Source organism: Anser cygnoides, chromosome 2 (assembly GCF_040182565.1).
Source record: "Anser cygnoides isolate HZ-2024a breed goose chromosome 2, Taihu_goose_T2T_genome, whole genome shotgun sequence".
NCBI classification, from domain to species: Eukaryota; Metazoa; Chordata; class Aves; order Anseriformes; family Anatidae; genus Anser; species Anser cygnoides.
The window spans coordinates 141,945,221-141,970,541 of record NC_089874.1 but is presented as its reverse complement, the minus strand read 5'-3'; the positions used below and the strand labels follow the sequence as shown (position 1 = coordinate 141,970,541).

Below are 25,321 nucleotides of genomic sequence, written 5' to 3'. Positions count from 1 at the left end.
TGAATACAAGGATGTAAAAATTCTTAGAAATGACATGCACAATGAAAAAAAATAATGCTTTATCTGCAGTTTAAAAATCTTATTTGAAAACTGTTCTAAAAATTATTACAATTCCTACAAAATTCGTTTAGTTATAAATGTCATCTCTTACTTAAATCTGTTGAGTTCAGGAACACTTGACAGTGCTAGGTGCTGGACAAGTCATGCCTGGCATGGACATTCATATTCATGAACTTGTAAACTTCAACATTAACTTGGAGCATCTTGTTTCCATCTCCTAACAAGATTCTGGTCCTGGCTGCCAAAACCTCCCACTCCCATTCTCCTGTTGCTGACTTTCCCTGAGAAAGTTCCACTAAATTTCTTCAATATGGAACAAAAACTCATGGTTGCTCTCCAGGTAGAAACCTCCACCATCACTCCTTTTCCCATCATAGGAACATCTTTACGAATATCTAGTTTGCCAGTTAATGGCTCAGTTTTTTTCAGTATCATGCTTTCATTTTATCTGTCAACACCAAGTCTCTGCTGTGGGATAGAAGACCATCTGTTAACAATTTTTTTAAGGGTAGAGTAAGCACAAATGTCACTCTTTGGGAGTCACATGCTATTTATTTACAAAGATTAAAAAAAAACATCAAGATCGTGAATTCACATCAGCTTCTCACGTTACTTTGTGCAACAGTAGCTTTCTGCTTTAGTTTCCACTACCTTCCACCAAGGTATTGCATACATGGTTACATAAAGGGACTGAACGAGATGTAGGACAGATTAGAAACCCGATAAAGTTGCTGCTAGATGAATTTGATGACTGGTCTGCTTGGGTGCATTGGGGAGGATTATGTTACTACCCATGAGTGCCTTACACAATGGAGAGAAGCACTTCAGAAGAGAGGAGAATAAACTGCGTTTGACATAGCTCGAGCTGTGAGTATCAAGACAAAGACAAATTACAGTGAGGCAGACATGTAGGAAGGTTGGCTTTTCTAAAGCACTCAGGCCCTTGTTAGGTACCAAAATAAATGGTGTGATTTTCTGGGAGAAAATCCCGGAGAATTTGAGAAGTTGCCTGTTATGCAGGTGCCCAAATGGAAGGTGTATTTCTTTTGAGAAGCCTGAATTAAATTGTGGGTGCTGAGCTGTTGAACAATGTGACCTCAAGCATTTTAGAAAACATGGTCCTGAAAGGGATTGTTAAACAAAGAAACTTCATGCTCCTGAGCTGGTCTCATAATAGAAGACAAAATCACTGTAGAAAGTGTCCGCCATTTGGGTCTTGCTGTAGGGTCTCCTTTTGAATGAATGCTGCTGGATAAAGTCACCCCCAGCTGGAATAGGCTGAGAGATTTTGCCAGCTCCCCTGCGGCTAGCTCAACACCAGTGTTTATAAATGCTGTGCTTAGTGAGGCAGTTGAATGCAGCAAAATCTGGAAAAGCATCCTCGTAAGGATGGATGTCCTCACGTACTGCATTAGCAAAGTCTCTGCTGTCCTTTATCTTAAAATATTAGGCAAAGGTAGACATACTTCCATAAAAATGCTCTTTCTGTAGAGTTTGAGAAATCAAATATATAAAAATGTATATCTAATTCACAAGAGTCATATCAAGTCTGCCAAGACTAAGAATTAGTCATTTTAAAGACCTTAGATGGTTCTACCCAGGATTAATGAAAAAAAAAAATGTTTTGGGGTTGTTGTTTTAGAAGACCTATGGTAAACTGTTGTTCCTCAACTCTCTATAAAATAGTAATTATGAACCAAAAAAGCATGTGCATATTGTCATGATTTTTGTTGTATTGAGCTCTTAAATAGTGAGGAAGACATGAAATGGCGAGACCCTTTGGGAGCTTGGAAAGAGGGCTTAAAATGTGTGTGAGTTCTTCCCCTCTTGCCTGCTTTCTGCTATCTTATCTCCTTATTTCTCACTAAGCAGAGAAAACATTACTTTCAAGCTGTTCTGGGTGGGTGAAGCCTTTGCTGGGCGGCCCGAGGGGATGACTAACTAGCACTTACTGCATAATTTTTCACACTGCTCACAGAGTGATGGGTCCCTCCTCACTTTCCAAAGTATTTTGGACAAAGCCCAGGCACTGAGCAAGTCTGGAGGGCCAGACTCCTACCATGTTCACAGGGAAGCGTAGTGCCCAAGCCCACTATTTAGACCTTGGAGGGCCACTGTAGGGTTTGGGAAGACTGATTGCTTTACGTGTAGTGCCTGTAGTCCCTTTTCTCGCAGCCTTCACTGCCTGCCTACACCTGTGTGAAGACAGAGACTATACCTTAATTAAGTAGAAAACTTTCCTAAAGAGCTCTCATTGAGCTGCTCTTGAGGTGGTGGAGATTTTGTGCTAAGGGGAGTGACCCCATCCTGTGTGCTATGAGCACGCTCGCCGTGCAGCAGCAAGTTGCTGACTGACGGTAGCTGAAGAGCAGACCTGATTAACGTCCACAGGCAACCAAAATCTGGTGGGCAGAGATGGAGCAGACAGGGCCCATGGGGTAGATGTACACCAAGTTTCAATTAGAATGGTTTCACAGGTGAGCTCTGTGAAGTCCTGAATGCAGGGCTTTAAATGGAAAGAGTGACTGACTGCAAGAATAATTAATGCACAGTATGCTACTCTGTGCAAATCTGCAAAACGTGGTCTTTGCCCCCGACTCCAATACCAGAAATACTCATGCCTAGTCATATTTTCCTGTAGCACACACTCAGCCTTGCAGGAAACAGGCTGGAAGCAGAGACCTTCTCCTGAGGCTCAGCAGGCTGAAGCTGCTGCAGTTGAAGGAGGCATGAGGGCATCAATCTAGTGAATGCTCAGGTCCACAGCATTGCTTGCTGGTCACAAAACAATTCCAGCCTAACCCATGGGCATTGCTGAGAGTACCGTGATGAGCTGTTAGCTAGCATCTACCACTGATGCTCAAGATCTTGGTAGTAATACATCAGCATTTATTGACAGGGCAGTGCCTTTCTGCTCCTTTTTCTCTCCTCCACTCCTACTCCAGCTCTCATTGCTAAAATGCACAAAGGAATTATGATAAAGAGAAACGGGAGACAACGTGGAGCAGCTGTAGCATTTCTCTGCCAGCGTAAATCTGCAGGGATAGGAGCCTGGGCTTTTGATGTTCAATACCCCTAAGCGCCTCCAAGTTTGAAATGCATGAACCCTGTGCAGCTGCTCCTCCTTGAGCAGCCCACCCTTCTTCAAGCATGGAGCTATAAAGGTTTTGCTTTTATTTCTTATCCTTGGTTTCTCCTGGGAGCTGTAGCAGGAAAGCAAGGAATAAGTCGAAGGGGAAATTAGGAGCACCTTCTGCAGGGGAAGGATCCCCTCTGAGGGGGCTGAAGGAGCACAAAGTTTTACTCTGTAGAGTATGTTTCAGGCACTGTGCACTTGTTACACTGCACTGCAAAGCTGTTTACTGCTCTTCCTTCTGAATATTCATAAGAGAATGTCAGATTATTTAAATGAATCTTGCTTGTGAATTTTATCCTTTTTTTTTGCTATTTGCCAATAAAATCAGACAAATTGAGGGTGGCAAGGCTGAAAATTTTACTCTGCATGTGTTTTTCTAAGTCCCTGTGTGATTTTTTAATGTTTGGTTTCCTTTCAAAAATATGTTCTGAGTTGCTGCTTTAAAAAAATTAAATAAAAGCCTTCCCTGGCAAGCACCACCACGCTGGTTACTCAAATGAACCTCTGAAAAAGAACTAGAAATGGCCGGAAGGAAGCAAGGTGGCTGCTTCCAAAAGCCTGCAGGTTTCTGTAGAGCTGAGAAGAAAAATCTCCTGACAAGGCCGTGCTTGTGCATCACGGCAGGAAGCTGAGCAATCGGAGAAGTTGTTCTGCCCGGTGCTGTCACGGCTCTGACCCAAAGCACGACGTCCCACGAGTGGGGAAAGCAAAAGAAAAAAGAAAACAAAAAAAGCAAAGAGCCCCGTGAGAGGCGGCTCTGAGGCTGTGAGCATCAGGAGCTCCAAGGAGCTCAGTGAATGTCCACAGCCTCCTGGGCCTGGGGCCTGCAGAGGTCACTGGACATGCCACCTTCCCTGGACAACCTGAGAGCTACAAGATGACAAGGACACGCCACCTTCCCTGGACAACCCGAGATGACAAGCCGTGCGTTGCCCACCTGCTGTTGGGCCTGCTTGGGTTATCGGCCCATGCCAAATCAGCATTGCGGCCATGGGAAGCAGTGCGCACAGAGACTGGGAGAAAACATGTCAGTTTAGGTAGCTGCTGCTTTGAACTGTCTCACTACAGTTTGTACAAGCGGTTAGCAGCATTACAGCCTACAGAAATAACTGACCGTAAGAAGGAAACCTAGCTTTTGTACCAGAAAGTGCTCTCAAGGGCCCTGACTCCTGTAACCAGGCACTCCCCCTGCATGTAAGGGCACTGGCAAGGAGCAACCAGGGGTGTCTCTGGAGCTGCAGAAGGAGAAGGCCAGAGAAATGAGCTTTTGGATCCCCACACGCTGTGCTGTGGAGGCTGGCATGCAGTGGCAGGAGACGACTGTCAGTGGGTAGGACATGAAAGATGTTGCAGTGATGCTTTTATCCCACTCAGCTCTCAGCTCGTTCCAGCTGCTGGCAGGAGCTGCTTTGGCTGCCTGGCAGAGGCTGAAATACCACCACCGCTATTCTCAAGGAAGTTCTCAAATTAGGTGTTAGAAACGTAAAGACAGCATCGTCCCATAAGTGGAGTTTTTCTTGGAAACGGATCAGACTGTGTATAATAAACCAAGAAGTGGCAGTTTCCGAAGACAAACAATGAGTTGGTTCGTCCCTGCTTTCTGTAACGTTGCAGAGCCATGCTGCTGGTCGAGCAGGACGGTAGTGGTCTGCCTTCATTTTGACAGGGATGGTCTTTATAGCCGAGTCTATGGTGTGATTTGTCTCGCTGTCCCCACTGGAAATATATTGGGCAAGACTTGTGTCTACACTGGTTCTTCACATCTTTCAGGTGCTTTCAACTTTGCTAGCTTCAAACTGCCCAACATTATAAATTTTCCATGTTCAGAGCAACACCTCTCCCTGGGCAAAGTGCCCTTTTTTCATTATACTTTTTCTCAGCAGATCCTCCAGGAACTGGAGAAAAAAAAAAAAAAAGAAAAAAAAGAAAAAAGGAAAGAATGTCTTTATATGATGGGCGTCAAGGTAAAATGGCAACAGATCTTGTAAACATTTGAATATACAATATCCCTTGTGCATCCCACACCGGCCTAACAACAGCCGTTGTTAGAAATGTGTTGCTAGCAGTTGCTTATGTTACAGACAGAAAAAAAAAAAAAAAGAAAAAAAAAAGATTTATTTTAAAGAAATATGTTCAGATGCTTCCATTGTACTCATGTGGTGATGGATTAGCTGCTTGCCCTGAGCTGCCGTGGTGTCAGCAGGCAGGTCCCCAGCTCCTGAGGGGTAGGAGATATGGTCGCTTTATCTTGAGGTTTCAGATCAAGGTGATAACTGCACGTGAGTGGCAGCAAACTGCTGGCTGGGGACGTGGGGCAGAAGAAGGGTTCGTTGCCTTCCTATCCACCAGGTCTCTCTGCCTGAGGAGAAGGCTGGAGCAGCACTGATGTCCTGTCTGCGCCCCAGGGAAAGGCAGCCCAGCAGGAGCCGGTCACTGTTTCATTTATTTATTCTCTTAGGATTGCCATGGCGTGCTGTCTGCCAACAAGCTCTGCCTTCAGTCCCATCTGCAAAATTCCACACTTAGGCCTGATTAGATCTAGCTCTAAACATTTGATTTATGGAGCATCCCCTATGACATTTCCTACAATAACCAGCAAACAGATTCTTCCCATGGCAACCACACAGCAGTGACACTTCCCTTTACAATCTTCTATCTTCTGTTGGCTGAAATGGTATGGACTCTTCGAGCCATAAAGGCATCAAAAACACCTTCTTTTACCAAACAATATTTTCCTCAGAAATAAGACATTAATTTTTTTGTATGTCATGTTGACCCATGCAAGAAGTTGTTCATGTACATTATGTCCAGCACCATTGTATTACAGGAAGAAACTGGTGCAGAAATGTAATTAAACATGATCATTAAAAAATAATTTCCCTTTGTTTTGTATACCTCCAGCGGTTATTTTTCTGAATGTCAATGTTTTACTTTGCAATTGTGGTTGCCATTCACTACTTACTTGCTCTATTATAATGTCTAACAATTTATTATAATTCTGAAAGGTCTACAAGAGGTGATAAACTGTGGAAAAAAGGCCTAAGATAAGATCCAATTTTATTTCATCCTTTGTATTTATTGCTGCCATTGCTAACTGAAAGTCTCTTAGCTCACTGTACTCTGTCCATAATCCAATCTGTCCTGAAGAGGCAGGCAGCAGCATATGAAGTGATTATAAGGATCTTCAAGTGTCCTCGAGGATTTTCTGTACTTGGACTGCAAAAGCATTTTGATCTCTTGTTGATAGAATGGGCACAATAAATCCCATCGTTATTGTTCCTAGAACACCAGCTATTAATAATGAACAATTTGGAGGGCAAAGACCATGATACATATTCAGCACAAGTGTACTCAGGACTAATACCACAGCTTTTGACTGTGTTGCCTGGAATCATTGTGGCTATGAATTTCAGCCCCTTTCTGTGAGCCACGTATGATTGGTTCTCCCTTTGTGCCTGGAAAACAGATTTTTCTCGTTGTGATGTTTTGCTGTTACCAACAAAAGGCACTGTGTTCTGTTATTCTTTATTTTTATAAAAATATGTTGCACCTGCAGCCACGTGCAGCTATAAACGCACCGGTTTTTGGATTGAAGCACATCACCTTTGTCTGCCTCACGAAGGCCAGAGACTTAACGCTACCCCACGATTTTGTTTTTCATAAGACTCTGGACTGGAAGTGCACAGGCTGAGTTTTGCATTTTCCAATGCTTGAGGTATTAAAAAGCGGCGAGGGATTATATTGCCAATGCCAGCTCCCTCCTACTGCAGCTGGCTTGCGCGTGATTCAGAGACCTTCCCTTCCTCCTCTCACCCTCTGAAAAGTGTGCGGCCCCGGGGCTATGGAGCAGTGGCAGGCCGTGGGCGTGGGGAGCTGCTAAAAGCTGTGGGGATTGTGCTCCTTGCTTTTTGTTAAACTGGTGCCGCTTGAAACCAAGCCTCGCCGCTTCACTTGCCCAGGTGCTTCTGTGTCCTGCTGGTAGAGCCTGCTCCTGCCGTTCCTCTTAGCCTAAACCCTTCTAATGTGGTCCATTCGCTCAGCTCACCCCCGGGTTGTTTATTGTGGACCCCATCCAATGCCAGCTGAAGGCAACGCAACCCTCAGCTGCCTCGGCAGCTGTTGGAAAGGGCCTATAAAACAGGGACATTTTTGCCATTTTCAGGGTATTAAGAGCTTGGATGATTTAAAAACCGCACAGCAGGCTTTCGTGAGCAGGAAAGGCAACAGAAAAAAATACCTTTGAGGTGGCATCTTCCACTTTCCAAGTGTTTTAGAGATGCTATGGGGGGAAAAGAAATCATCTGGATTAAGGTAGTTGTCCAGGGCCCTGAAATGTCCAGGAGATGGGGAAGACCCCAGCAGGCAGGCCTCTCACCCCTGTCATCCTCCCTGTGGGCAGGGGAGCCTCTTCTCCATCAGGGCAGCAGTTCAGACTAGACATCTAGCTACCAGCCAGCCATGGATCCTGTGAGGAACGGCCAGATCTAGGATGGATCCCACCATTTTACCTTCAAGAAATACAGCTTTTGGGTTGTTGTGCTTCAAGAACACGGGAGAATAAGAAGTCAGTCTTTTTATTCCTGGGGGGGGTCAAATTCACCTTGTGAGAAGTTCAGCTTCTCACCACAGGAAACAATTAACATCAGTCAGGGGGAGCCTCAACTTCTCCCTCAATTTCTTTCTTTTTTTCTTTATTTAAAGTATTACCTTGATCTAGAAAGAACATTTTACTGGATGTTCATTTGCCACACTAGACATCGTTCATAAATCCATCTCTGCAACTCAAAGACTGTTCTGACAACAGCGTGGGAGTCTTGTATAAATTATTTTGCAATTCTGCTTAAGTTGTCCATACATCAGATTTCAGTGGTGACTGTCATTCCCATGATAAATTCTCAGGCAGGTTTCTGTCGATAAAGCGTAGCTTCCCACAACTCAGGTATAATGCTAAGGTTCCAGTAAAACTGATGATGCTGGCTTTTGGAGCCAATGCACTCACACCCCTATACTTAAAACCCAAAGGGCATCAATCGTTAGTAAATCTGCTGCACAATGTGATATGTAGCAACTTGCCTTAAATAAAATAGAACTAGGCTGATTTAACTGAAACAGTGTAGATAAAAGCTGCATCCAAGAATATTTCTTAACTGTTAAGTGAAATGAATTTCCAGTTTTGTTGTCTGGGTATTTTTTTTTCAAAAAGCCATGACCACCCAGATCACTACTACTCAGTTATAGCTCCAATTTATAGCTACAAGGAGAATTTTTTTTAAAAAAAAAATTAGTTTGGGGTGGAGGAATCCACCGTTGATAAAATCTTTCCAGATTTTATCTGCATTTGAACCGAAATGAGAATTGGTCCCTGCCAAACAGAAGAGGCAATTTATGGGTTGCTCCGATTGACTCTGGCTGTAAGGATGTGTCTAGAAGTGGAGTTCCTGGTTTCAATACACATTGCAGATGCACTCCGATCCCATTCTGAAGCAGGACCAAGGAAAAGTAATCTTCTGCAGCAGCCTGGTTTCAACCAGGGGTATAAAAAATGGTAGCTCCTTCGGGTGAGGTCCCTGAGTTATCTGGGTGCCCTGGCTGGAGGCTGTGCTGCAGCACACAGCTGCCAGTCAGCCTACTGCTTGCAAAAGCCATTGCTTACAGTGTGATTTAAAAAGGAAAGTAGGATAAATTCAACATAATTACAGTTCTCCAGACTGTGAAAAGGTAATGTAAATAACATTAGACTAGGCTTGTTAGTTTTTTCAGATTTTTCTTGTAGTAGGGTACATATCCCAAAGTTTTGGTTGATTCCCAAGTGTGAACTATCATCAGAAAACTCCAGCACACTGTCCTTCTACAGCCTCCAAACTAATTGTTATTAATATTTACAAACATTATAAATTACTATAATTTAAATGAAGTTGTTTTTCCTCTGCAGGTAATATTTTGACACCAATATGGGAAAGCAAAACAGCAAGCTACGCCCTGAAGTCATGCAAGATTTGCTAGAAAGTACAGACTTTACAGAACACGAGATCCAGGAGTGGTACAAAGGCTTCTTGAGAGACTGTCCAAGTGGACACTTATCTATGGAGGAGTTTAAAAAAATATATGGGAACTTTTTCCCTTATGGGGACGCTTCTAAGTTTGCGGAACATGTATTCCGCACTTTTGACGCCAATGGAGATGGAACAATAGATTTCAGAGAATTCATCATAGCCTTGAGCGTAACGTCGAGAGGTAAACTGGAGCAGAAGTTGAAGTGGGCATTCAGCATGTACGACCTTGATGGGAACGGCTACATCAGCAAGTCAGAGATGCTGGAAATCGTGCAGGTACGTGCTGCTCAGAGGCGCACCTTCGCCTCCCTTGTTACAGAGAGATGCCGCAATGAGAACATCTGGCAGCATCTGGGGGGTTATGTTCTAGGTTCTCTGTCTAGTGCTTTAATATGAAATGTTATTTCATTTGGCAAAGGTTTTGTCGCAATTCATACTACTGCATTTGATATCCAATGTAGTGTTTTTCTGAGCAACCTGCTGCATGGGAAGCTCTCCTTCAGGAGCTCTGCTGGGCTGGAGCACAGCAGCTAGCATGATGATCAATGCGGTTCTGTCCTCTGGGAAATCACTGTCAACTAATTACAATTAATTACAGTTGAACCAAGTACCTTAGATTAACCAGGTTTTTACTTTTAAGGAAGGCAGGCTCCCTCTACAAGAAATTTACTTTGAAACCACGTTATTATTAAAAGCCAGCTCACATATTTTAAAACATATCTGCCTGCCTAATTCCAGCAAGGTCTGCATACTCAGTGCCATGCTAGCTATCTTCATATTAACTTGCCAGTATAGATAAACGTTATCTGGATAGATGATGATTCCCTTCGCAGCTTCTTTGGATGCATTTCCTTGTGCTGTTAGTAGGAGTCCCACCTCATTTTGTCTTCCTCTAACATGTTTTCACCCTCGAGGCACATCACTCTACTGAAAGCTTTAAAACATTTTTGGTATAGTAGTGTATTTACACAGCTTGAGTCTGTGTAAAGCAGCACCATAGAAGAAAAAAAAAAAAGCCTGTTATCAAGATTTTTATTTCATGGAAAATTTTGCCATGCTAGCTCTGTACTGTATTATTCAGGTTTATATTTGTGCTGGAAATGAAACGAAAGGAATGCACACAAATTACAGTCCATGATGGCAAGCTGCGTGTACGGAATCGGTTTAATGCGTGGTGCCCTTGTCTTTTTATAAGGGCACTTCTGTGTCCTCCAAACAGTAACAAACACCAGCACTCACACTGCTTTTGGTAAGAGCAGATACATGTCTCAGCTGCAAATGTAGGGTTGTTGCACTGTCTTTCACGTTTTATTTTGCATTCTTGTATCTGGGTTAAGAAGCAGGACTGCGCTGAGCTGCAGACACCTCCCTGTCTGAGTGTCATGACAGACTCCATGGAATATTTGCATTAGAAGATGCTCTGTTCCTTACAAATCTTCCACTCCCCCGGGCAGGGTAAACAGGCTGCCAGTTATTGTTTTTCTGGCTGTATTTCTCCTTATGAAGAAAAAAAAAAAGAAAGACAAACCAAACAAACAACCATAAAACACAAAGAATCCCCAAAGAACCAACAAAGCACAAAGCAAAGACAGGGGAGCCCAGCCCAAGCAAGTGTCTGTTCCTCAGGAGGAGGCGCCTCAAAGACTGCAGGACCCCTTGCTGCTGACAAGTATTTCGGGAAGGCCTGAGTGCTCAACGGCAACATAAACCCCCAAGATCAGAAGTCTTACAAGTACAAAGGACAAGCCCACAAATGTGTTTGTGTCAAATTTAATGAGAACATCAATGGCTGGGATCTCTGTAGTGACCCAAGCTAGGGCCAGCAGAACTGGCAGCTTTTCCCAGTTCCCACGGATCTGCTCACCAGCACGTTTAGAGGCTGAAATGCTGCTCAGCCTCCTTCGTCACCACGTTGGTACCAAATTGTAGCTTTGTCTTTCACAATCATGCTGCCATCATGAAACAAAGCTGCAGCAGAAGAGTCAGTGCAGGGTGATGTTTTGTCCATCTGTACACCCAACCCTAAGCCATACTTGATGGAAACGATTGCTTTGTTTCATGTTTCTGAAATCACATTCTTTGTTGGAGAAAGGGGAAAGTCAAATGGATATGCAAGTGTCATAGGAGGAGCATATACTACCCTGCAAGCTGACCAGCATGTTGTCCCACTGTCCTGGTGCTCAGAGCCTCCTGTGGGCCAGTCTCTCGTCAGACATTTCTGTACCGTGAACAGTCAGGAAAGCTGCCCCTTTCATGAGGCAGTTGATTTGTAGATCTCACCCTGATCTCTTCTTCCAGTTTTCATGGCCATGCTGATGTTCTTGTATTGCACAGGCCAGCCCCAGCTCCTCCCTGTTGTGTAGGATTTGCTGCTCTGTCTCTGGAAGCACGTTCAGCTGATACATGAAACAAGTGAAGGAGCACCTTTTCATGCTTTATCAAGACACCTTTGATACATGGTGATCAGACTCATGAGAAAGCAGCTAGCAACCATCACTTTCATTTACAAAAGGTGATTATTTTTTAATATGGAAAGACAGGATTCTGTATCAGATATCTTCCTCGGTACCCTAAGCCACTGATAGTGAAAAACAGAACTAATATCTCTGATACATGTCTCAGAGGAACCTATTACAAGTCCCTTATCTAGCATGCATTTGCATATTAATATAGCAGGATTTACTGTTTTCATCTGGATTCTTGCATGAGACAATACATCAAAACGAATGCTAAAAGAAAGGCAATCAGTCTAAAAGTCATAGCTTCACTGAAAAAAAATGCCGCCCCCATTGCAGCTCCAGGGTGCCCGGAGTTTACTGCACCTGAAATAATGGGGAAGAGAAGCAAGCCATGCTTCTCTTCTTTCTCAGTCTGCTTTTCTTTGTGCTTACAGCCATTTCTCTGCAGCCATTTTCCCTGTTATACTGATGGCTACTTGAATTTCCTTGCTTAGTGCCACCAAGGACACTACGAATGGTCCAGAACAGCTTTTTGAAGCCACTGTGATCCTACTACTGTGCATAGCACATCTGCAAAGTACTGCAGGAAGGGGTTTCATAGCCTGCCCTCCTGCCAGACCTTGCTGCAGGTCCTCCTGCTCTAGAAATGTTTTTCACATCTCTCAGATGTTTACCCATAATCTAAATAGTCCAGACCACTCAAAAATAGCTGGCTAGAAAGTTTGTGTTTGCTCCCCTGGATGAAATGGGACATACTTGGCAAGAGTCTCTTGAAATAAGACTTTAAATAAAAGATGGAAAACTTGTTCTAGGGGCACATTTTTTCACACCGTGGAATCATAAGGCACCTTAAGAGCACTTAGCCAAGAGATGAGAATAACACTTTCGGTTTAATAGGAACAAGAGGACATCCATTTCACTTGCTGGGCTAGCTTATCTGTAAGCCGGGAGGAAACAGAAGCTGGTATGGGAAGAAGCAGAAGCTGATACGTAAAGCTGAAGCTCTCCGTAAAGGCAGCATCAAAAATCCCTGTCAGACTGAGAGGAAAGCAATTTTTTTCAGGTTGGAGGAAGTCCAAACCTCCTCCTGCTTAGTGCCCCCAGTGGCTTTCCACCGCAGCACGGTGAGGCCAAGGCCTTTACTCCATGTGGAGCAGGGCCCCCACAGCCTTTCGGTCCCAGGTTACGCAGCCCGAGGTGAGCACAGCCCAGTTCCATGGGACTACTGCAAGGAACCAGCTTCCTTCGAGAGCTCACCCTTTCAAACCCACAATAAAGAGCCCTGTGTAGCTGCACTGAATTAGTACGGGGCAAATCTCAAGATCCTGAATCAGTTTTAGCTGTTTTTCACTTTGGGAAAACTTCCCACTGAGCTTCTGAGTAAGGGCAGAAGAATTTGTCCAGAGTAACCATTTTCAGCATGAAAGGAACGCTTACTATGTTATTCCCATCTGGCTTTCCTAGAATATCTCATCTGTTATTCACTTCACATGCCTCTGTGAAAAGGACCCTGTAGGATGAAGTCATCTTGAAGAGCTTTTTATTTTTTTTTTTTTTTTTTTTTTTGTCCTTAAAATCTGCATATTCTTACTATGGTTGCTTTGATCACAGTAAACACGGCTGCGCTCCCGGGCCGGGGCATTCCTCCCACACTTTCAATACAGACTCTGCCATCCTCTCGCCCTGAGGGAGGGAATGACCCCTCCACCTCTCTTCCTCCCCCAGACAAAAGCCAGACAGCTTAAGATGCTTACACAGTGGCAGGTTTATGAGCCTCATCTGTGCTCGGATCCCCGTGAGCCTTGCATGCTGATCAGGATGAGGCGGGTGCAACTTCTCACTGCCCGCCATCTCCTCTTTTTCTCTTCGCCTGCTCCCACTGTTCATTTGCTTGCAAGTTCATCCCTTCTTCTGTCCTCCTGGCCATCAGATGATCAAGATTGTGTGGACAGCATCTACTGAGGCTCATACTCTGGCACCCTAAATCTCTTGGGAGCCTTTGGGCATCCCCACAGCACAACTTGTGATGATGGTGATTAAAAGGGTACCCACTGTGTTCCCATTCAGCCAGCCATTGTCCATGCCAAAATGTTCTCCCACTGCAGCCTACCACCAGCGTTACAGACTCAGCAGAGGGCAGACCAGGAAATCTGCGGCCTCAGCCTTGGTGACAAAACCGAGAGAGCAGATGTTCGGCTGTGCTGAGCATAAGTGATAAATATTTAATTGAACAGACAAATGTCTTTCTCAGGGTGTAGTGCTTGATGTTATTTAAACGCCAGGCAGTCTGAAAGGTGAGCTGGCTCTGCTGACAGAGGAGAAGGCAGTGAGATGGGCCAGGCAATGGGTGCTCGCTGGGCTGCGTGTAAAGTGTCCGTGCTGCTCAGCAGCGTCCTCCAGCTGGTGAACCCAAGCTGTCATGGTCCTGGGGCTGTCCCTGGGCCAGAAGACTGCAGTGTGCCAGGCAGAGTGCTTTCATGGGTGGAAAGTGTGGAAGGGGAGCCACAGTGAGCCATCTGGGTTCTGCAGGAGGACCCAGCCTCCAGAGCGAGAGGAAGCGAAGAAGAGATCCTCACTCTTTTGTGTTTTAAAATTAAAGTCACCTCTCTCTCTTAGGGGCAGCTGGAATCGTGCAGGACTAATGGATTTGTCTGTGCAAAGAGTAACGATGAGTGGCACCAGTGCTGTGCGGGACCGGGACATCTGCTCCCTGTGGAACAAATTATGAATGGTGCTTTTTTAGCTGTGGAGGCACACAAGGAGAAGGCCACCTCGTTGTTGGTCAAGCCTTCATTATCTGTGAGACTTGGCAAAGGCAGGGATGAGTCACTGCTCTCCAATGGCAGGATGCCAACCGAGCAGGGAGAAGGCAGATGGGTGCACAAAAGGTGGGGTGAAGGACAGGAGAGGTGAGGGTGGAGCCTGGGTGGCTGAAGGTCCGAGGTGAGTTGTGGCACGGGATGAGACCTCAGTGGTCCTTCTGCTCCCCACGTCCCGGGAGCTGCTGGTGCCTAAGTGCAGTTCAAGTGATAAATTCATCCAAAGACTGTTTTCATAATGGAAAATGTAACCTCAGTACAGGCCCAGATTGTGTTCAGCTGTGACTAAATAAGGAAACACGTTATTTTCTAAACGAGTGTCCCACTGAAGAGGGCAGCTGCATGTACTGGTGCCACCTACTCCCTTCAGCGTCTGCAGAGCAAATCCCAGGCAATGCTCCTGGGAGATTTTCTGCCTATTTTGGTCGCCAGGAGATAACCATACCCCTACACTAAGATAACGTGTTTCTTACCAGCTCTTTGCTGCTCTCATATCACACAGGCAATCTATAAGATGGTTTCTTCTGTAATGAAGATGCCGGAAGATGAGTCAACACCGGAGAAGAGGACAGAGAAGATCTTCCGTCAGATGGACACCAACCGAGACGGTAGGCTCCCTCCAGGTGCTGGGTGTCCCCTCGGACTCAGCGCTCCTCCTCCGGCCACCTGGGCAAAGCCGTGGTGCCCATGGTCCCTCCTCACCACCCTGCAGACACCCTGCAGGGCTCAGGGGGGTGCAATGCTCAGAAACACTGCTCAGGAACCCACAGCCAGGTCTTTGGTTTTCCTCTCAAATTACATTTCTTTTCCTGTCAGTTCATTAACTTCACACTGGGAGATGGTTATCTCTTAGAAAACGCCCAATATTTTCCACTGAGGAGCAGGGTATGGATTTGCCTGGATTTTAGGTTTTTAAAAACCCGTGCCTGCGTAGTCTGCTCCCACCTGGAAGGGGTGTTGTTGCATGCAAACTAGTAAAACCACCACAGACTTATGCCAAAATAACTCTTATCTCTATAAAACCTCAAGAAATTGTTGAACCATGGGAAAAATCAATGTGTCTGTGGCCTCTTCTTTGAAAGGAGGTCTATCCAGGGTGACTCAGTCTCACCTCAGCTGTAACCAGGGCTTGTACGTTCGGCCTTAGCTCACCCCTACCTCCCTGTAGGAGGATTTTGGGACACCATGTCTTTTCCTTTTCTTTAAGGAAAGGCACCAGGAACCATGTGTTGCTGGGGGAGATGTAACCCCGTGCCTTCCCACAGGAGCAGGGTGTTGCTGGCACCCACAGAAAGTGCTGCTCTGTGGCCACCATCCTCCAGCTATTCTTCCTCCAAACCAGCACCCCGAGGAAGGGCCCCTCACTCTGCCATTGCACCCCCAGGGATCTTCCTTGCCCCCTGCCAGCATCCTTCCACCATGCTTCTCCTCAGGCTCAGCAGGCGTGCAGACCCACCGTGCTAAGCCAACGTGTCTCTTTTCTAGGAAAGCTCTCTCTGGAAGAGTTCATCCGAGGCGCCAAGAGCGACCCGTCAATAGTCCGACTCCTGCAGTGCGATCCCAGCAGTGCCGGGCAATTCTGAACCCAGTCTTTGGATGAATTATGTATCTGCTTTTTTTTTTTTTTTTTTTCTCCCCTTGCCAAACAACATTCATGGTAGTGTTGCCTCTGTATGGCCAATTATGCCTTCTTTTGTGGCATCTTATAGCTTCTTTTGTTGTGGATTAATTATAAGAATGCTGAATTGCTCTTAACAATTTGTCCAGAGCACGGGCAGTACTGTTCTAAACAGATATTGTGGTGTTATCATTGTTTTAAAGATTTTGTTTTTTCGTTTTAACGTGTCTGTTTTGGAAAGTACACATTGAGAAAGAGAAAACCAACAACAAAACCCTTGGCAGCAAGACATACCGATAGGTCTTAGGTTGCTGCTTTAGTAGCTGAGTGTTCACCCAGAGGACCTGAAAGTGTAGCAGAGATTGAAGCAAAAGGGTTGTGATAGGGCAGGACCCGCCTGGGACCTCCTCTCCTGTCCAGGAGGCACCAGTGAAGCTCAGAGACAGGATGACGATCGTCCGCAACCGATGAGGGCTGCACCATCCGCACCCCTGCTCCTATGCCTCGTTGTTTCAATGCCGTGAACATTTTCAAGAAAAGAAAAGAAAAAAAAAGTCAACCGTTTTTACTTGGTTTACAGTGGTTGGTTTCACATGGCTTTATCTGAAAATCCAGCAATTTGCAGTCCTGATCCCAAAATCCACAACTGACGATACCTCTTGCCATTTGGGGTCAGCAAAAGCAGACGTGGATATTGAAAAACTGGGTATTGACAATGAATTTAAGGGAGATACGTGTTGAATGTGAAGTTTTCAGGTTAGTAATAAAATAGTTTCTACTAAGGAGAGTGGGCATTAAGCCAAGGAAATGATGTACACCTGTAAGCAGCTAAAACTGAGGCAAACCAGCTATTTTGAATGCTCTTGTGCAGTATGAAGTTTTGGGGGTGTTTTTGTCTCTCTCCACGTAGCTAACACAATTTCTGGGCCTGCTCCGAGGGGAAGGCCGTCATCAAAACTTGTTTTAAGCATAAAATTGTAGCATTTATATTTCCTTTATTTTAGTAAAGCTCAAAAGTCTGTACTGAAACAAGGAAATGGTACGCTTTATGGTATATTTATATATATAAAAATTAAAATGACAAAAAAAAAAAAAAAAAAACGAAAAAAAGATCAGCTCCGAGAGAAATGTTGAATGTTTATCTTTTCGCCTAGATGCAGGACTTCTGAAATTTGCCGCTGCAAAACCTCCATCCTTTGGCCAGAGTCGCTGCATTCAAAGCTGGGGTGCAGGCGTGGGATTTCTTGGTAACTGTACAAGCGCTGCTGCGACGGAAAGGCTTTGGTGACAGGAGGCATTACGCTGACTAAACTGGCATTAATCTGTCATTAGCTGAAGGCTGCTCTGTGGTCCCGCTGGCGAGGTGTCCGCGCGGGCAGCGCACAGCCTTGGGAGCCCGTGGGCTCGGCAGGACGACCTTTGCCTGACAGGCGAGGCTGGCGTTTTGTCAAGTGACCTTGTAGATGCTAATCCCCGGTAGCCTTAATTTAAAATAAACTGAGTAAAATAAGTCTGCTTCGCAGATGATGATTAACTAAGTACTAATTAGAAGTCATGAAAAAGTAGCCGAGTGTGAATAATTTTTTGTTGAACACTAGCTAGCATGTACAATAATTAAGAGAGAAAAAAAATCCCTAGACTTAATTTCTCATTACCATTTGCTTTGCCAGGTTTGATACGCAAAGCCTATTAAAATAAAATAAAAATAAATTAAAAATAACATTGTTAATCAGTTGTACTAAAACGATCATGAGTGGCTAATTGCACATAATAAAAATCTTCAGGCGCACACTTTTGTCTCAAATGATCACAGAAAGCCAACTGATGATTTATTCCTGTGAAATTAATTAAAATCCTGAGCCGAGGTGTGTGGGGGAAAGTGAGAAAGCAGGAGAGGCCCAAGCACAGACACGAACAGCTTGCAATACTTAGTGCTCTCAGCTGTTACAAGCATCACGGGCAAATTTTGCACAGATTCTTCCCGTCGGTGGAAATGTCGCTTAGCTATTTCTCCCTAACCCGCCCTGCTGTAGGAGAGCCCTGTCCCCATCACCCCGCGCGAGTTCAAAGCCGTGTTTCTCCTCCAGTGCTTGGGGTTGCTGTTGGCATGCTCGCACCTCCGTCCAGATAGAGGACGGAGCACTCGGTCCCCTGCCTGCCTGCCCCGCGTGCCCCGCCACTGCCACCGCAGAGCTAAGTGGTGCTGGGGGAACCCCAAGGGACACAAAACACCTCAGCGCAGCCTCCAGGTCAGAAGCAGCCCTGTAAAAGCTGGCACTTACTGGGGATGAACGTGAAACCTTCCCGTGGTCCCATCTTCTTTTTGCTGTTGTGAAAGTAGTGGTGGGTGACTGAGACTTTTAAAGCGTTGCCTTTTATTTAAGCATCTGCATTCCACCTCTCTTTAGTTTTACAAGGCATTTCTGGCCCAGCACCTAACTCCAGTTTGTTTTAGCTCGGTAGTTTCGGGGTTTCACGTGTTAATGCTGTCCAACATGTGTTTGAAAACACAACCTGCGACGTGACCCCAGGCCAGCGGAGATGTAATTCTTTCCACAGCTCATGAGATCTGGAAGAATAAGAGTCGTCCTCCAGCTGCAGAGGACATAGCTGCAGATAAAAGTATTGTATAAACATTTACAGAGTGAACCAAGGTTACTCTTTTACCTGACTACCGCTGACGATTGGTGTTGTTTTAAATTATTAACTATCCTTTTCTTTCTCTGCCTCTGCATGTACTTTGAAAGTGAGCCCTCACTGAATTGGGTATGGGAGCATCTGCAGACCTCAGAGCAGCAACACTGAAGCATTGAGTGCTGGATTGTGTTTTTCTGCTTTGCTACCATTAACATTTGCAGTCATTGCTGCCTTCATAAACCTTTTGAAAACAAAATGACTGACCTATCCGGTATAAAATTACGCAGCAAGTTAGATACTTTCAAGAGATCAGTTAGAAATATTTCCATACAGGAAGGCTGGCAGACAGTACATGCTATTGCATGTCACCTCTCAATTTCGTAGATACATCCTCCAATAATACTTGCTGGTGGAAAAGGTAACCTTCACTCAAGTATTATCCAGATGAATTAATGAGCATATACAGCATGCAGACTTGATCCACATAGCTTGTGAAATTCTGGGCCAGAAGATGCCAAGTGATGTCTGTGGCTTGTGCTCTTTGCAGTCTTTGTTTTACAATGCTTTGGGAAGGGAAACAGGAGCACAACCCTTGTAAAAGCAGCGTGTGTGTTGTGAGCACTTACAGCTTGAGAGGGGCTGAAAAAAGATCTATGTTTCGATGTTATTTGGAGCCCTGTGAGTTCGAAGCAGTGAATGTTCCTGAGATAATGGGGCTGTGCTGTTCCTCGTAAGAGCTTTTAGGATTTTTACCTTATTGCTGTGGCATTTTGTCCTTTGTTGTTCTCTGCTAGAAAGCATGACCTCTGCATTTTCAGGACACTGCTGCTTAAAACACTAAGCCAGAAGTGTGTAAATTCTGTGGCTGGAAGTGGTCTGTGTGCAGCAGCAGTACCTGGGGTCCCCAAGTTTAATAACCACCCCCGTGAGCTGAGCCCCGGGGATGTCCAGCGTGCACCTTCCCGCTGGTGGAAAACATGCAATAATGGAGCTTAGCTTACTTCTCTTGCACCGCAGGCTGCACTAAGTCGCATTACCTTGCACCTGCTGGGGGCTGAAAGCACCCGCCCGGGCAGAAACTCAGGCTCGGCTGACTCATGGAAACTGGGTGAGCTGTGGTAGCTGGTGTTGAGTCCTAATCCATGGCCTAAGCTGAGATGAGAACACGGCCGTGGCCGTATGATGCTCAGTACATGTGAGCAGGGGGACACGGTGACAAGTGGCAGGTCCCCGGGGACACACAGCTGTGGGAGGGAGCCCCCTGCACCTCAACGAACGCAGCTGTCCCCGCTGTTATAAAACTTTGTCTTGTCTTTTTTTAGCAACACCGGTGAAGATGCAGAATCATAGCCGTACGGTCAGGATAGAGGAGACATCCTCCAGAAGGGTTTGCTTTTGGAGCCTGGTGCAGGGACACAAAGCAAAACGAGCTGAGGAGGGCTGGGCGAGACCTGTCCTGAGCACCCAGCACACCAGCTCCTCCTTTTGTCTCTCACGGTGCTCCCTCGGTTTCATGTGGCCAGGGGGTCTCTGGGGTCTTTGGTGTGAGACCAGTGGAGAAGAACTTTTTATCTGCCCTTTGCGCAAATATTCGGATGCGTTCATTGCTCTGTCGTGCTGGGTGTGATCTCACGTAGGAGTTTGGAAGTGGGGGAAGTCGGTTTCCTTGGTACCACGGGCAGAGCCGACCGTGCTTAGAGACATGGAGGAACTTGGCAAGCAGCAGGTAGCTGAGCAGGACTCCTAGCAGAGTTCTTGATTTGTGCACCGGGCAGATAAGACACGAAGCAGCGACGTGCCAGACCCACAGAGCGATGTAAGACTAGCACAGAAATGGCATCTCCTAACCAGGCAGCTCTGCTCTGCGCATCCAGGCAGAAGACTGCTGGCAAAGTGCTCTTTAAAATACCTTTAGCGTGAACGTGTAGCTGCAGAAGCAGCTCTGCTCTTCCTTGCACAGCAGCAGCAGAGCTGTTCACCATGCCCCAGTTCAGAAATGCCATATGCTCCCCTGGGGAGCTGCTGGTTCGACTTCCAAGTGCAGCTGTGGGCCAAGCTTTGCCTGCAGGAGATTTCCTCCTGGTCTGCCACGAAGGCTCCACTTGACTCTCAGAGCCGAGTTGCCATTTCGCAGGCTGGTGAAGGTGAAAAGAACAGCTGTTTTAAGCACAAGGAGGAAAAAAGGAGCAGGGTTGGTAAATCAGCAGGGAAGGCAGTGACACTAGAAACGGGGACCATCATCGGAGAGGTTGTTAGACCCTTTTGGCATTGTAGAGCAATTGGTTGGACGTGAACATCCTTGTCTCTTGCAGAAACCATCTCTGGCTGCTCTGAGTGTCTCAGCAGCATCCCTTGTTCCAGTCTGGCTTTTGCTGCTGTTGGTTTCAAATGTCCGTGTGAGCTGATCATTGTTTCAGGGATGGGGATTTTCGCAGGATGAGAGAAAAAGGTTTTCAGATATACTCTCCATATCTTAACCAGAAACAGCCAGAAAGGCCAGATGTGAGAGGTTTCTGGGAATGCACAGACTTGGTTTCCTCATTGCTCCCACAGGTCATCTTATTTTATTAAGTATAGCTGGGATTAAGATATCACCTGTAAAATGCTGGCTAATGCACAACAAGCAAGGCAAAAAAAAGCTTGGGTTGTGGCGAACGGAGTGAAAGGACAAGAGGAATGAAAAACAGTGAGACACATTGCTGCCTTCAGACCAGGGTCTGAATCCCCGTGGCAAAGCTCCCCGCTAGCAATTACAGAGCAGCTCCATTTCATCCTTCCAGCCTGTGGGACCTCTGGGGCTATGTTGCCCTGGGTCACTACCTGCTAAAGCTGGGGACTTGGGGTTCAAAGATGGTCATCTGAAGCACACGGTGGCCATCCTCTCTGCTCTGTTCGCTTGCTCCACAGCTGAGAGATGTCTTAGATCTTCCCCTCTTGCCCTGACCTGATACCAAAGATGTTCTCACCTTCCCAGGGCTCAGGGTGCTGGGCTCTCCAAGGCTTTGCTCCCCTCTCATCCCTACCCTCTCCCTGTGAACAAATAAAAAACACAGGCCTGTGACATCTGGAGGAGCCAGGCTGGACGCACGTAGGTGGAACAACTTCTGATTTGGTTCTCAGCCCTTGGCCCTCCTGCATGTACCTTGCCAGCCCCACTATTTATTTACTGTTATTAAGCAGTGGCAGTATTAAGCATTTCGGGAACATGCCGAACCCCTGGAACAATGTGGTTTTCATTATCACGCGTGTGTTTGTTGATGCACTGCAGACTGAACCCGGCCGGTGACTGCTCTCCGCTCCTGCAGCTTATCCCATGGAGACCTGATTTCTTCCAGGCAGGAACAGTGTCTTCCTATTCAGCGTGATGCTGCCTGGAGCATCCTGGTGCTGTGGTCCAAGAGATAATTTTGGCAAAATGGAGTGACGTCGGGCGGAAACTCTTCCTGCCGCCCGTCAAAGGCACGTGTCAAGGGTGCGACCTCTGGTTCTCTCCTCCCCGGGGGCCAGGGGTTTCAGCAGTATTCAGGGCTGGCCTCACGTTCCCTCCCCTGAACAGGGTGGTGGTGATTAGTAAACCCACCTGAGAAAATCCTCTTAAATTCTAATCACAGGTTGTGCTGTTAATTGGCTGCACTCGGAGGGGAGATTAATGGATCCTGCATTGGGAGAGAACTCAGAGCTCCTTGCCACCAGCACCTTTTCATTTCCTGTCATTAGCTTATTCCCATTTCCAGGGCAACCAAATAGTTTTTTATTAGTATCTGAAAGAAAACGAAAGAAAACAAAACCACCACAACAACCAAAAAACCAGAGTTTCAATTTGATAAGGACCTGAGGAAGCTTACTAAAGACATTGTGCTGTGATAGCCATTTGAATGTCCTACAGGATCATGTTTCTTTGGCATTTTCTGTTTGATTTCCTCATTCATGGTTTAGTTGTGTTCTTGATTTATTTGTTTTAGATCCTCTCAGATTCAGTCCTGCACGTCGTGTAGCTCATATGCTAGGAAAAGTCTCAATGAACCCAAGAGCAGATCTGCCAGAACAATTACGAGTGAGGTGGGCTCGCTGTGCCTAGAAAAAATGAAGTGCTTAAGCAGGTTAGGGATTATTTCTGTCTGCATATTTCCTGCAAGGAGACAGAGTTGCATTTCGATATCCTTACTTCTTCCACTTGCTCACTTCCATTCCATCCACGCAGTCCTGTAACTTATATTTGCACATTCAGTGCTATTTTGCTCTTGAACCCAAGGTGAACTATAGGAGCATCTTCTGACAGAAGCACTTCATATCTCTGATTTATAAATATTGCCCAGTAGGCGACATAATACATGCAAAACTATGTAGTTATAGATTTGTTTGTGTGAATTTGGGCAAAAACTTCTGATGCTGTGGAGGCTAACAAATTGAAATATCCCATGGCCAAAAGCTGAACGGATCCAGGCGTCCATTCACTTTGAAGTCCATGACTATTCCACACAGAGCTTTCTCATCATTGCTCCCCAGGCTGTCTCTACGTCGCAGCGTAAAGTAGAGGAACCAAATCTAATTTTAAATAAGCTACCATGGGCAGACTAAATGCAGCAGCACGGAGTTCAGCATATTCTGTGTCTTGGCAAAATGAGATACCTCTCTAGACGAATGCTTTGTAAGCAAACCTACATATCCTAAGAAAGACTTTTGCAACTCAGAAAGGAGAGGGACAACTACGAATTATAAGAATTTGGTCTGCATAGTTTTCTTATGGCTGTCTCGAATTGTTAGTGTCCTTTCGTGTGGTTGCCTATAGCTATTGTGATGTGTTAATTTTTCTCCCCACTTCTGTTGTGATCTCCTATGGTGATATTCTGAGTCTCCAGCCAGTTCTCACCAGGCAGAACCCGCCCGCGAGGACATCCGGAGGGGCTTTGCCTTCAGAAAGGCTGCGGGCAGCTCTCAGGATCTGTCTCTGTGCTGTTGCAAGCTGTAGGAACACGTACCTGCAGTGACGTGCGAAACCCACCCTGCACAAGGAGAGCGGATGACCGAGTCACGAGAGGGGACAGAGCCTGGCGGAGGGCTGTGTATGTGTTTTGTGCCCCTCAGCACGCGCACCGTTCCCCTGCTATTAACTCCCAGCTAGGACCTTCCTCGAATTCTTAGTGTTGGAGTCAAGTTTTCTTATGCTGATAATGTATTTGTATTATGCAACTCAGAGAAAAAAAAAAAAAGAAAAAAAAAATGGTTATCTCTCTCTGACCGTCCTCTCCTCTCGAGAAGCTCTTCTCTTCTGTACATATGGTATGCAGAATGTATGGAAGTCTTACCAGCGTCGGTTTGCATTTTTAAGACTGTACTAATTAATGTGTGATACTATTGTGTTTTCGTAGTGGCATCTTTGATGTAAGATGTAAAAACTATTTAAAACGAATTATTTTTTTTGTTCTTGTTCGGCTTTTAGAGCTTGCACCGAGGACTGCATGTTCACTAGGATCAGCCTTTCCAAGGGCCGTCGTAGCTGCACACAGGCGCCGTTGTTTGACATGGAGTGTAGTGCCCGCCTTCTCATTTCAATAGGGGTCAGTTCTGAGCGGAAACTAATTCTTCCCCCAAAAGTCTGTTCTTCTGTCGTGCTCTCTCTCTCAGACTCTAGCATCCAGATCACACGCTTTGGCCAATCCCGCCACCATGGGCTGCAGCCGGGCCGACGTGAGACCCTGTGACAAATGTACTGGGTCCATGTTTTAAGACACTTTGCACAAGTGACTTGAAAAATATTTAACTAAAATTGAAACATAATGACACATTAGCCAAGAAGGAAATATTAGCCTGGGCTGCAAGTATAGGGTCAGAATCCTATTGGGGTGTTTAATGTAGTAAGAATTTGGGGTCAGTCCCTAAGGGATGGGACCATCTGGGGGGCTCAGATCTTCATTTCTGGTCAGGCGTGGTAGAGGCAGAGGAGCTTTCACCCAGCCTTTCAGGCAGGGCTGCCTCAGCGGACTGACTCTGAGAGAGATGCTTCTCCCATCCTGGGCCAAAACGCAAGACATGCTGCAGCTTACCAATTTTTTTTTTCATATAAATATATTTTTTTTTCTTTTTAAAGGAGAATGCAGTTCAGCCTGCACCTGACAAAATGACTGACTTCAAAAGCATGTTTTTCCTTGTTATATAGACACTCACAAAACAGCATTGTGTGGTTAAAAAGGCGCATTTGTGATAGTTTCTTTTTCAGTGCCAAAATATATAAGCAGTATTGTTTGAAGGGAAATAAGAATTTTTTTACTGTATTGTTATTACTGTTGAACAAATATTGTTTTTAAATGTTAGATTTTGAAGAATTTTGTATTGTAAACTGTTTTGTGACATGGTGCTTTTTCATACTGGAATTACTGATTGCACCTAAATATGAATTATTTTGTTTTCTTATATAAATATGTAACCTTGAACAATCTTGATGAAAACCAATGTATGGTGGATACCGAAGGTTCACACGAATTCCCCTACTGAAGTCCCCTAAATGTTCTTTCCTACTAATAAATATCCTGCTGCAGCCA

At 45.5% G+C, this 25,321-nt stretch overlaps 1 protein-coding gene across 2 annotated transcripts in view; it reads left to right on the top strand.

Moving 5' to 3' along the window:
- The window catches only part of NCALD (neurocalcin delta), a 53,496-nt gene extending 28,175 nt beyond the window's left edge, over positions 1–25,321 (top strand). The window contains exons 2-5 of one of the 2 annotated variants that reach the window (XR_010828742.1): positions 9,129–9,525; positions 15,030–15,135; positions 16,013–16,901; positions 17,300–25,321. Coding sequence is in view for 1 of the 2 variants with exons in the window: in XM_013179977.3 (XP_013035431.1) it covers positions 9,148–9,525; positions 15,030–15,135; positions 16,013–16,110 (582 nt within the window). In the remaining variant the exon portion in view is untranslated. Of the gene's footprint in view, positions 1–9,128; positions 9,526–15,029; positions 15,136–16,012 lie in introns of both variants that reach the window. The other variant, XM_013179977.3, reaches the window with a different exon arrangement.